At 43.8% G+C, this 13373-nt stretch overlaps 1 protein-coding gene across 4 annotated transcripts in view; it reads right to left on the reverse strand.

The window, feature by feature from the left end:
* Positions 1 to 13373, reverse strand: part of KCNIP3 (potassium voltage-gated channel interacting protein 3) — a 156577-nt gene that overhangs the window by 12247 nt on the left and 130957 nt on the right. For all 4 annotated transcript variants that reach the window (XM_020988347.2, XM_078149665.1, XM_020988355.2 and 1 more), the window contains 3 exons: positions 8322 to 8446; positions 7604 to 7673; positions 6945 to 7015 (listed from right to left, as the gene is read on the reverse strand). In XM_020988347.2, the coding sequence (XP_020844006.2) occupies positions 6945 to 7015; positions 7604 to 7673; positions 8322 to 8446 (266 nt within the window). The remainder of the gene's footprint in view (positions 1 to 6944; positions 7016 to 7603; positions 7674 to 8321; positions 8447 to 13373) is intronic.

Raw genomic sequence — 13373 nt, forward strand, 5'->3', positions numbered from 1 at the left:
TTTCTGATTCTCAGGACAGTACAAGGCTCATTCCTCTACTTTACAAACATCACTCGATGGTAATGTGATAGTGCCTCCAGAATGCCTGGAGCTGGCTAGTAATATAAAAAAAAAGTTTTTTAAAGCATTATCGATATTGTTATTATTAACACCGCCACTAATCCAGAGGTTTTTCAAGTCAAACATGTTTGCTTTGCCTCTTTCCCGTTAGCTGCCCTTGAACCTCAGAAAGCCAAGTCTGAGGCAGTATCGATCCTGAGACTCTCGGCGAGGTTTTCCTCTTTGTGATGAGGTTTGAGCTTTCAGCTGCAGCTATTTTTAGAGGCCTGGAATCCACCAAACCAGGGGCCTCTTTGAAGCAGACCTCCATGAAGCAGGAGCCCCAAGCAGAGCAATTCTGTACTCTCTTCTAGAGGCGGGCTTTTATTTCCTGGCAGGACTTAGAACCTGGGCTTCATTCCACAGGTCCCCAAGTGAGATGACCCTTGGAACACAGTGCTTGTGTGTTTCCAGAATCTAGGGCAGTCTTATTTGGATAGTGATGTGATCTGAAGGGCTCAGACCCACCCAAATATCAATTGGTGCCTAAAATTTCACCATAAGCAATTCATTTCTTGGTTTAAGAATTGACCCTCTCCATGCCTCTTTTAAAATGCAAATACAGGTGAGGGGTGGGGGTGGAAGGAGATAGGTGCAGCTAAGTGGCACAGTGGATAGAGCTCTGGATTCAATCCGAGTTGAAATCCCCTCTCAGACATTTACTAGCTGTGGAACCCAGGATAAGTCATTTCACTTCTGTTTGCCTACATTTCCTCAACTATAAAATAGGGATAATAATAGCACCTACCCCAGGGTTTTTGTGAGTCTCAACTGAGACATTTGTAAAGCACTTAGCAGGTGCCTGGCACCTAGTAGGTGCTTAACAAATGCTTGTTTCTTTCCTTCCTTAGATCATGAAAAAAGCAGTCTGGAGCCCCAACATAGTGGCCCCCTATGTCCAAGAGACCACTGCCTATTACCCTACTGCATTGTACTTTCCAACATACTCATGTCTCCCAACTAGACCCCGCCATCCCCTCAAACTATAATCTCCATTCTCAGCCACACTCCTAGAAAAAAGCCATCTGCACTTGCTAGGGGAGTAGACAGAGTCAGGACTAGAAGCAAAGCAATGTAGTAGGTTTTTAGCACCAGCCCACCTCCACTAGGAAGAGACTGAACCGATGTATATTGGTACCTTCTCTACAACTTATATCCTCAGAGTTGCCCAGGGCACTGCTAGAGGTGAATGACTTGCCCAGGGTCAGCTAGGCAGTGTGTGTCCGAGATCAAGACTAAATCTAGGTCTTCCTGACTTTGAGGGGGGCTCTCTACCCACTAAGCCACATTGCCTCTTCTCAATGACTGGTGTAAAAATAAAAGGCTTGTATACTTCCATCAACAAAACTCTCTCTCTCTCTTTTTTTTTAAGAGTGCTGAAACTTTTATGCAGTGGCAAAGAAAAAGGATCAAATCAGACACCTATTAATTGGAGAATGAATGAATAACCTGGTACATGATTACGATGAATGTTATTGTGCAATAATAAATAACAAATATGAGAAATTCAGAGAAATGTAGGAAGATGCGTTCAGTTTAATTATTTTCCAGTTGTGCCTGATTCTAAATGACCCTATTTGGAGTTTTCATTGGCAAAGATACCGGAGTGGTTTGCATTTCCTTTTTCAGCTCATTTTACAGGTGAGGAAACTGAGGCAAACAGGGTTAAGTGACTTGCCCAGGGTCCTACAGCTAGTAAATGTCTGAGGCTGGATTTGAATTCTTCCTGACTCCAGGCCCAGCATTCTATCCACTGTGCCACCTAGCTGCCCTATGGAAGACTTGTATGAACTGATAAATAAGAAGCAACAGGAAAACATACATAATGACTATAGTAATATGAATGAAAAGAGCAAAAAAAGTGAAGCAAAGAACTGTTATTATAAAAGCCATTGCTGGCCCAATAAAAAGAAGATTTGAAGTTAGAGGACTTGAGTTAATTTCTGCTTTCTAGCTATGTGATCCCAGGCAAGACTTAACCTGTCCAGGTCCGCTTCCTCAAAATGAGAGGGTCAGACTCAGGGGTGTTCTAGTAAATGTTTAACATCCAGTTCTCCAAGAATGTATGTACAACACACTTTAAAGTTTAATCTTCTTTATTAGCATTTTCTCTATCATTTTCTTAAGTCTAGATAATCAATAATTTCTTAAGTCTAGATAATCAATAAAAACAATAAATTGAGCCCTGATTTGTGGCATTTGAGGATTTCCAAGGTGTAAATACTCACACTGAAAATTTAATAACCTATTCCAGTGAGCAGGTTCCAGCTGGCTCTAGCATACCCCTGGTTAGGGCTAGATGACTTCTGATGTCCCTTTCAGCTCTAAATATATCATCCTTTGATTCCTGAAAGGTGGGAGACTAGAAATGTAGAATTTTGAAAATTCTCTGACATCATTTTTGCTTAGCTGTTTTCTCACACGGGGCCAGTAGGAAAGGGAATATCTATAAGTGAAGACGATATAAAAACAAAAGGCATCCATAAAAATATAAAAAAAAGAGAAATAAAGAATTCTTTCTGTGGAGTTACTTCTCCATACTTCCTCTGGGTGAAGGCCAATGAAAACAAGTTAGAGTGAGCTGGCAAATTTAAAAATTTATCAACAAGGCTTAAAAGACAGCATTTCTAATGGGCTGAGGACTGCATTCCATTTCTTATCATAAGCTTCTAGGTCACAAGGTATGTGAATGAGCCCACAACATGTACGGCCTGTAAGTCCTTTCTTAGGAACACAGCTTCCTGTTCATCTCCGCACCTCCAGAGCTGATGCAAGGCCTTGGGGTTTGTGTGCCTTTGGGAGATGACTGCTCAGACAAAGGCCAAAACAACATAGCCATAACAGCAGACAACCCAGTTCCTCTTTCCACTCCCCAAGATAGGGAGGGAGATGGAGGAATGAAGAGAACTGGCTGGTGGTCGAGGGATTTAAGTTAGACCAAAGGAAAAATGTCTTCCCAGTGAGAATCCTTTTCCTCCTGTTTACTGTGTGACTTCATATTGTTTTACCATTTAGGTAGTAGGGCCCTTTAAGCCATGGAAAGCAAAAGTTGGTGCTTAATCTTGCCCCAGACCTCTTTCCTCCTAAATCTAAACAATAGTGAAATGTACTCTTGCATAGCTCAGCATAGCCCATACCTCCAACACAAATGGATAAGAAACCTTGCAATATAATTGCTTTAGATAATTATGTTTATACCAGAGACCAGGACACCTGGTCTGGTTTGTGTGATCTGTAACCCATAATGATGGGGTGCTTGGGTGCTTGTGCTTGTACTTGTGCCCCAATTTCTCCCTAGTCTCAGAAACACTGTCTCTAACAACCACTCCCCAGCCCAAGGACACTGTGCCTAGCAGTTATTCATGCATGGGCCTGAGCATGACCCTTATCTCTCTCCCTGGTACAGCTACACAGAGCTGGGCTGCTCAGGCCCCAGCCCTCAGATCATGTCTCTGGAAGCCTCCCAATTCCTTAGTAAGTTCCTGTGTTGTGAGAAAGCTTTCCCTTGTTGCAGAGCATTCTTTCTTCAAGACAGAGGGAGAGGGGTGTCCTTGGCCAGCCCAAGGATTCTTCCTCCTGCCAGACTCCAAAGATCCATCCCCCTCCCTGTCCGGTATACTCCCTGTACTTTCCCATCCATAGCCCCCAAAGACACCTGCACCTTTGGATTACCTCATCAGTGTTCCTGGCATTTCTTTCCCATGCTCTTTTCCATATAAACCCTAGCTCAACCCCTGATCAGGGCTGCTTGATTTGGGTGTGCATACCCCTTGCAGCCACACTCTAATAAATCCACACTTTAAATTACATCTGGGTCTCGCTCGCTGATTTCTCGGTAGAACAATATAACAACATTTTTGGACCTCAGTTTCCCATTCTATGATACGAAGAGGTTTGCCTAGACCAGGAGTGGGGAACTTGTGGCCTCGACACCACATGCAGCCTTCTAGGTCCTCAAGTGTGGCCCTTTGACTGAATCCAAACTTCACAGAAGAAATACCCTTAATAAAAGGATTTGTACTGTAAAACTTGGACTCAGTCAAAAGGCTACACCCAAGGACCTAGAAGGCCACATGTGGCCTAGAGGCCACAGGTTCCCCACCCCTGGCCTAGACCATCTATCTCTATAATTTTGGCTGCTTCTAAATCTATGATGTTACTGGTATAGAGAACTCCCAATGAAGGGTAGCTAGGCGGTACAGCAGATAGAGTTCTGGGCCTGGGTCAAGAAGACCTGAGTTCAAATCCTGCCTCAGACACTTACTAATTGTGTGACCCTGCTAGGCAAGTCACTTAACCCTGTTTACCTCAGTTACCTCATCTGTAAAATGAGCTAGAGAAGGAAATGGCGAACTTTTGTAGTATCTTTGCCAAGAAAACCCCAAATGGGGTCACAAAGAGTCAGACATGACTGAAACAACTGAACAACAAAAATGAAGAAACTTCATCCACCAAAGCAGGTCAGCACATTCTACGAAAATTAAGAGTTGCCTTGGGCACTGAGGTTAAGTGACTTTCCCAGGGGATCACACAGAGAGTACATGTCAGAGACAGGACTTGAACCCAGGTCCTTCTGGCTCTGAGGCCAGCTCTCTATACAGTAAATCAAGGGTCAACAAACTAAAGCCTGAGGGCTAAATCCAGTGCATGCAGTCTGTTTTTGTAGGGTCTTCTGGCTAAGAATGGGTTTTTACACTGTTTTACATTTGTAAACAAAACTTTATTTTAAAATATAAAAAACATTCTTAACTTGGGATATACAAAAACAAGAGAGGGAGGGGGTGGTGTAGATTTGGCTCCACTGGTCAAAGTTTGCTGACCCCTGCACTAAATCACAGAGTCAGAGAGAGAGAGAGACAAAGAGAGAGAGAAAGACAAACAGAGACAGATGGAGGCAGAGAGATGGACAGACTATAGTTATCTACAGATAGATAATTATACTTTTAAATAGATTAGATATGACGCTATCCAAAGGCAGGCAGGTAGATAAATCAGTGTTTGTCAACCAATTTATATTGTGTGAAATATTTAGACTCTCTGCCTTGGGCTGCTCTGCCTCCCCAGCCCCAGCTCAGGGAGCGAGGATAAAGGAGGGGGCTTTCAGAAGGAAGGAGGCACAAGGAGATGGGTGAACAGGAGGCTTTAGGGTTTGTTTGCTTTTTTTTTTTAGTTTATTTTTTTAAGCGTGAAAACAAAGTTTGGGCCTTTGGTTTTAAATTTTTTGTAGATGAAGAAGAATGTGCTTCAGCTGACAGTTGAGAGATGCTGGCCTGGGTGACTTCTCAGCCCTAGGATGGTCTGATCTGACTCAGTAGACCCATTGTGATCACTGTGGCTGGGCTGCCCCTCTCTACACTAAGATACAGTAAGTGTTTGGTATACCAGAGGCTTACAAGCTTCTTGACCTTCCAGTCTCTGGAAAATCAAAGGCTTTTTTTTTTTAACCAAACCTTTGGTTTCTTTTGTGCAGGAAACTCTGAGTGAGAAATTTCCTTCATTATGGAAAATCAGAACCTTCTCTGTAATTTATCATCTTAGTGATGTGGAGCTAAGAGGTTCAGACAATTACTCAAGGTCAAACAGTGGGACTCAAGCCATGGAGAATAAATTCTTTAAGTGAAAATCTTAATATAATCAGACAAAAAAAAATGTGTGCTTTTTGAGGTGAAAAAAGATATGGTAAGGACTTGGGCTGACTCTGAGACCAGCTCTACCCGAGCTGCCTTGGATTGGCCAAGGCGGCCAACAATATGTTAATATACAATTATCCCTTCCACATCACTGGGGTTAGGGGTGCAGAGCCCCCATGATCTGGAAAATCCATGTAAAATATTTTGGTCCTCCCTCCATACCAGAGAAGAAATCTGAATTATTATAGTATTAAAAGATAAAATATGTTGATATTATATAATACTATACATATATTTTATGCATTCCTGAGTTTCTAAACATATTCTGTGTTATCTGCTGGCCTTCATGTGGCATCTGTGGCTTCCACAAAACTCCCCCCAAAATTCCTATTTAATTTTTTATGCCGACACACGATATATCAAAACTATAATGGCGAAAGTTGTGAGGGGGAAGGGATAATTGTAGTGCTTTAAGGTTTGCAGAACACATTCTTCACAAAAAACCTTGTCAGGGAGTTATTAGGAGGGGAAGAGGGAAGGAAACAAGCATTTATTAAGCACCTACTATGTTTCAGGCACTGTGTTAGGCACTTTACAAATATCTCATTTGATCTTTGCAACAACCCTGGAAGGCGAATGCTATTATTATCCCCATTTTACAGTTGAGGAAACTGAGGCAGACAGAGATTTAGTGACTTGCCCAGGATCACAGAGCTAATAAGTGTCTGGGGCTGGATTTGAACTTAGGTCTTCCTGACTCCAGGCCCAGCACTCTACTTACTAAGTCACTGAGTTTCTTAGTGGTATAAGCTATTACTATCCCATTTTACAGATGAGGAAACTGAGGCTCCTCCCTGAGCTTAAGTCCTTGGGCCAGTAGAATGTAAGTTCCTTGAGGGCAGAGGCTATTTCACCTTTGTCTTTATATCCCTAATCCTTAGTATAGTGCCTGGCCACCAAGTGTCTGAGATGACATTTCTGACTCTAAGACTGAGCTATCAACTATCCAACATGCTACCTTGGAAGTGACCAACTCTTGCAGGGATGATATCTTAGTCAGTGGGACTCCAAGGAATGTCTCTTGAGGGGAGAGGCAACATAGAATTAGCTGCCTTCTTTCACAAGAGAGAAGAAGGAAGCCAAGTGGGGAGGAGCAGGACCAGAAATCCCTCTAGAGTGGCTGCCAGGGCAGCAAAGCAGGAACAAGGGACCTACCTCAAAGTGAATGGCCCCATTCCCATCTGCATCAAAGGCATTGAAGAGGAAATGTGCATATGTGGTAGCATCTGCAGGGACAGACAGAGGAAGAGGGCTGGTGTTGAGTGCCGGGGACCTGCTGAGAGGCCTCCCACCCCCACGCCTTGCTCCCACCAGGAATAGTCGTGTTGGGCACGCCCAGGGGAAGGGATGCTTCACAGCCTGGAGCACGATGCATGATGGCAGGAAGAATTTAGATCCCTCTGGAGAGAGGGGAGCAGGACTCTGGTCTCAGGCATGGTCTCATGTGGTACCAGAGTGCTTCAAAACTGACAGCTACAACATTTCTATCACCTCCATGGATGCCTACATTGGGAGAGCCGCACATGGAGGGGGTAGCTATTAGATGGCACCAGTGACAGATGTGCCAACAGGTCAGCACTGGCCCCAGAATATGCCCTCGATCCTCAGTCAGCCCTCGCTGCAGATGTCAAGGGTAGGTAAGGATGAAGGGGTGAACTTGCCCAGCTTCCTTGCTGCTAACCTGGGAGACAACATGAAACTGAAGTATGAATGGCCCTTTAGCACCTAGGGGAATGGAAACGGGGGAGGAGCTAACGATGTCAATCTTCCTTCCTTGATAGGGAAAATGACTGGTTCACAAATGGAAAACTTACCTCCCTGAGGGAAGAACTGGGAGTAGATGAGTTTGAAGGTCTCTTCATCTACCAAGCCAGTGGGACATTCCTGCAGCAAAGAGTCACCCTTCTTAGCAGCCTGGTCCACAGCCCCCACTCCCCAAACCCCAGGAAAGTGAGTGGCAATTCTCCAGACTTTGTTGTCCCAGACCACCCTATCATGCCTAATCCTTTTATATGGTGTCTCATCATATACCACCTTCTTTTCTTCCCTTTCTTTTTCTCTTTCTGTAATAACCTCTTGGCCCTCCATGAAACTCATTTCATTCAGCTCTGAGGAAACGACTGTGGGGCAGGGGGACAAATGGTGGTGCCATGGTTGGTCTTCCCTTCCCAAATTGCTTTGTCCTCCCAATCATCCCTAGTTCTATAGCTAAGAAAAGACTTGGGCCATGGGAAGGGGAGATGGCCCTCCACACACCATCTAACTCAATGCAACAATGTTAGAAGTGAGGGGGAAGTGATTGTGTTGCAGCCAATGGCAACAAAAACTCTAGACATGGTTACAGCACGTGCTAAATTCAACTCTGACTTCTTGCATCCTGAGCTCTTCATAGCCCTTTCTTGTCTCAACTCAGAGGTTACTGTAGAGAGAGTCATCCTCTATCCTCAGATCCACATCCCACCCCTGGAGATCTAGAGATACAGACTATGATGGGCTATCTTCCTTCCCCACCACAACCCAGGAGATACTCACATTCTTGAATCCTCTATACAAAGACTGCAGCTCCTTCTTGGTAAACTTGGTCTGAGCCTGGAGTTGGTCTAACCCCTCGGGCTGGTGGCGAACAGCAGAGAGCTCCAGTTCACTGTCACTACTGTCTGGAAGAAGAGAAACAGGCACACAGCTTAGTGAGTGGTGGTGCAGTATGGGGAAAAGAACAATGGACTTGAGAGTTAGAGGATCTGGGTTCAAATCCTGACTTTCCCACTTCTGAGCTGTGCAATCTTGGGCAGGCCACAACTTCTATCCCTCTTTGTTTCCTTATCTGTAAAATGAGTGGGTTAGATTACAGGCTCTTAATCTAGGGTCCATAGACCCATGGATACATTTTCAGGGGCCCATGGACTTGGATTGGGAAAAAATACTCTAACCCGGGGTGGGGAACTTATGGCCTCAGGGCCACATGTGACCCTCTTGGTCCTCAAGTGTGGCCCTTTGACTGAATCCAAACTGAAGTTCGAAGCCACACTTGAGGACTTAGAGGGCCACATGTGGCCTCGAGGCCAGAGGTTCCACACCCTTGCTCTAACCTCTAACTGAAATTTGGTATTTCCTTCTGTTATGAATGGTGGTTAACAAAATACTATTCTGAGCAGGGATTAGCAGGCTTCACCAGACTGCCACGGGGGTCCATGACACAAGAAAGGATAAAAATTACTAGACCAGATGACCTCGGAGGTCATTCTAGCACTGTGATTCTATGAGAGGCCAGGTTCCCCTTGGGAAGTGAAAATATAGAACCGAGAGAAAAAGGGAAGGCCATAAGAGTCCCACCCACCCATTCCAAGTCAGTTTATGGGAAATAAGAGGTCTAGGACTGAAGTAGGGGGAATGGCCTTTGATCATGCAATCACCCACAAGTGTTCCATCTCCATATTCAGGAACCTCAAAATTCTGTTATCTGATCACCTTTTATCATTCCATCTCCCCATGTGGTTTACTACTCCTAACCCTATTCTTCATTTTCCCAATAATCCTCACTCCTTGGTATTTTCCAAAGTGATCATTTCTACTCTAGTGATACCTTCCAAATCTTGAACCCTTGGTGAAGCAGTTCAACTTTACACAGCCTGTCTATTCTCAAATGCTTTTCTTTCTTGTCCTGTTGTCTTAACACAACTCATACCTTGCCAAACCCCACACCTGGATTACTCCCACCATCCACCACTTCTTTTGCTCCTATTCAGGAACTGCTGAAGGGGGCTGAAAGAAGTCACACAACTATGCTTACTGGATTCACTACAGATTTATGTTTATCTAATCTCACCTAGGATTTCACTGAAGCTTATTTATATTCCTCCTTAACTGATGCTCTATCCCACTCACCACAGCGGCTCTTACAAATCTATTTTCTTCTTAAACATACCACAGCATCCCCTTCCTCCATTGTCTGGACTGCGGACCTCATCTCATACTTCACAAAAAAAAAATTTGAAGTCATTCATCTCAAGCTCCTTTTCTTCTCCTCCTCTTTCTCCTCCTTCTCCTCATCTCAGTTCTCCCTTACATCATCCCACTACTTTCTCCTCTCCTTTATAGAGATAGCCCCTCACCTTTCCAAGGCCAGTCCTTCTATACATATGCCCTCAATCCCATCATCTCCTGTCTTCTCTGACAAGTTGCCCCCCACTATCATCCTCCTTCTCCCTCCAATCTTCAATCTCTCCCTATCTACTGGTTTTCCCTGCTTCTTAAAAATATGTCCAATGTTTTCCCTCCTCCTTAAAAACCTTCCCTTGAGTTTATCACTTCCGCAAGCTGTTGTTCCAAATCTCTCCCCTTCTTCACTAAATTCGTAGAAAAACATATCTATACTTCATTTCCTCTGTTCTCACTCTTCCAAGCCCTCTGCAATTTGCATTCTGACTTCATCATTCAACAGAAATTGCTCTCTCCAAAGTTACCATTTATCTCTTAATTGTCAAATCTAATGGCCTTTTCTCAATCTCCATCCTTCTTGATCTCTTTGAAGCATTTGACATTGTTGAACACCTTTTTTTCCTTAATCCATAAACTCTCTTTCAGGAAGTGGGTAGCAGCGTGAGTCCTCTGGAATTGTGGTTAGTCATTGAATTAATCGGAATTCTTAAGTATTTCAAAATTGTTGGTCTTTACAGTGTTGTTATTGTGTAAATTGTTCGCCTGGCTCTAGACTCATTGCACTCTGCATCAGTCCTTACAAATCTTCCCAGGTTTCACTGAAACCATCCCTTTCATCATTTCTTATAGCACAATAGCATTTTATTACATTCATATACCATAATTTGTTCAGTCATTCCCCAATTGATGGGCATTCCCTGGAGTTTCTAGTTCTTTGATACTACATATAAATGGACAAAACATACAAAAATATATATACAAATAAATATTCTTGAACACGTGGGTCCTTTTCCTCCTTTAATCTCTTTGAGATCTACGCCTAGCAGTAGTATAGGTGGGTCAAAGAGTATACATAGCTCAGTCAATGTGGGGCACAGTTCCAAATTGCTTTCCAAAACGGTTCAACAAATCCATAGTTTCACCAATTAATGTAGCTGTTGTCCATACCTGGCAGGAACTGTTTTAGTTTTTTTTTTCCATCTCCAAGTACTTAACACAGCAAATAGTAAGTTCTTAATATATGAATGTTGATTGCTGGTGGATTATCCTGTTGAAACAACCAGATGGCAGTAAGAGTGGTCTGTAAGGGTTGGGGTAAAGGTAGGGATGGGGAGGGAAACAGAGGAAAGAGGACACAGGTACTAGAGAGGGTAGCAACATTGCCATAGTGACTAATAGAGCGAAGGAAAGAGAAGACAGGTACTGCTCTCTGAATGACCTCTTGGGCACAGAGGTCAGACTGCCCTTCAGGAGGAGATAGGCCAGCAAATTGGAATACTTAGAAACATTACTTTGTCTCTCTGAAAAATAACAGAGGCCCTAAATCAGCAAACAAGATGGATCCATCAATCACCAAATATTTGTTGAGCTCCTCCCTGGGTAAGGGCAAATATTTACTGAGCATGGCACAAGGTGTTCACACAGTGACGCTAATGAGAGTGCAGAGTGATCCCTTTCCTTAAAGAACTTAGAAAGGACAAGACCAGGGGTGGAGAACCTGCAGCCTCGAGGCTCTAGACTGATTTGACTTAGCAGATAGCCTCTGAATGTCACACACCTATCTGCATCCCAGCGCATTCTAAGCCTGTGAAAGTAGCATTCAGGGACAGACATCAGGAGCTGACAGTGTGAATGAAACTGAGGTGGTGCAGTCAGGAAAGCCAGCCAAAGTAAGGTGAGATTTCAAATGACAAGGATAGAATTGACCTAGCACAGAGGAAATCAGAGACGGATCCATTCTTAAGAAACAGTTCACAAGAAGATTGAGCAGCTAAAAAAAGATTGGGCAGAGAGAGGGGACGGTTTGGGCTTCCCTTTCCCATTGCCGCAGCTGGGCAGCTGAACCTGACATGAGGAGCTTCAGGGACACTAGTACCTCCAGTAGGGTATTGTTGTTGTTCAGTCGTTTCAGTTGTGTCTGACTCTTCATGACCCCATTTGGGGTTTTCTTGGCAAAGATAATGGTTTGCCATTTCCTTCTGCAGCTCGTGTGTGTGTGTGTGTGTGTGTGTGTGTGTGTGTGTGTGTATTATTGTTCAGTCATTTCATGACCTCATTTGGGGTTTTTTTTTGGCAATGGGTTTGCCATTTCCTTTTCCAGATCATTTTACAGGTAAGGAAACTGAGGTAAACAGGATTAAGCGACTTACTCAGGGCCACACAGCTAGTGTCTGAGGGCAGATTTGAGCTTAGGTCTTCTTGACTTCACACTTGGCACTCTATCCACTGTGCCACCTACCTGCCCCAGTAGGTTATACATGAGGTCTGAAAGTCCTGTCCTGGTGACTATGACTATGTGAATGGAAAGGGAGCTGGGAGGTGTTCACCATCCTTCCCTATCTCTTTTGTGAAGGTGGGTCACCCATAACCTTGATTCTTCAGAAATCATTTGTGGTGTTCCAAGATCACAACCACATAGAGTATTTCCAGTGGTGACCTAGGTGCAAGAAATAGCCTATCAGGTATCTTTTTGGGAAATCATGAGGCTGGGAAAAGGAAGTGGGACAGTTCTGTGGATAAGAGGAATAACTTGAGAAGAAATGATAAGAGTATATGATTAAGGGATGGGATGAGAAGGCTTTATGAAATATTGTTCCCAAGAGAACGTAAACTCTTGAGGGCAGGAATTGTTTTACTTCTGTCTTTGTATCTCCAGAGCCTAGCACAGTACCTGGCACTTAATAAAATGCCTACTGATATTGTCGAGTCATTTCAGAGTCTTTGTGACCCCATTTGGGGTTTTCTTGGCAAAGATATTGGAATGGTTTGCCATTTCCTTCTCCAGCTCATTTTATAGATGAGGAAACTGAGCTAAACAAGGTTCAGTGACTTGCCCAGGGTCACACAGCTAGTAAATGTCTGAGGCGGGATTTGAACTCATGAAGATGAGTCTTCCTGATTCCAAGCCTGATGCTTTATTTACTGTGCCACCTAGCTGCCGAGCCTACTGATGGAAATTTACAACATCTACATTGTTATTCCTCAGAGAGACAAAATCATCATTCTATACCCTCTAACTTTTCTGGTCCATTTCCTCCTGAAGGGCAACATAACCCCCGTGTCCTAGAGGCTATTCAGAGAGTAGCGCCATCTCTTCCCTCCTTTGTTCTATCACTCACCACGGCACTACTGCTTCTCTCTAGTACCTGTGTCCTGTTTCCCTCATTTCCCTACCCCAGGGAATACACACATCAGTGATATCAATGAATATTAAAGTAGACAGGACTTGGCATGTTGCTGAGCTAATCACCTAGTACCTCATACAAAAGATCCAGCTTCCATTCTAATTAGTAGTACTCTGAAGGGCAGAACATTCTTCTCTCTCTTTTTTTTTAAGGCGGTTGGGGTTAAGTGACTTGCCCAGGGTCACATAGCTAGTAAGTGTCAAGTGTTTGGTCTGAAACTGGATTTGAACTCAGGTACTCC

Source organism: Phascolarctos cinereus, unplaced genomic scaffold (genome assembly GCF_003287225.1).
Source record: "Phascolarctos cinereus isolate Bilbo 61053 unplaced genomic scaffold, phaCin_HiC Scaffold_2;HRSCAF=192, whole genome shotgun sequence".
In the NCBI taxonomy this organism is placed as follows: Eukaryota; Metazoa; Chordata; class Mammalia; order Diprotodontia; family Phascolarctidae; genus Phascolarctos; species Phascolarctos cinereus.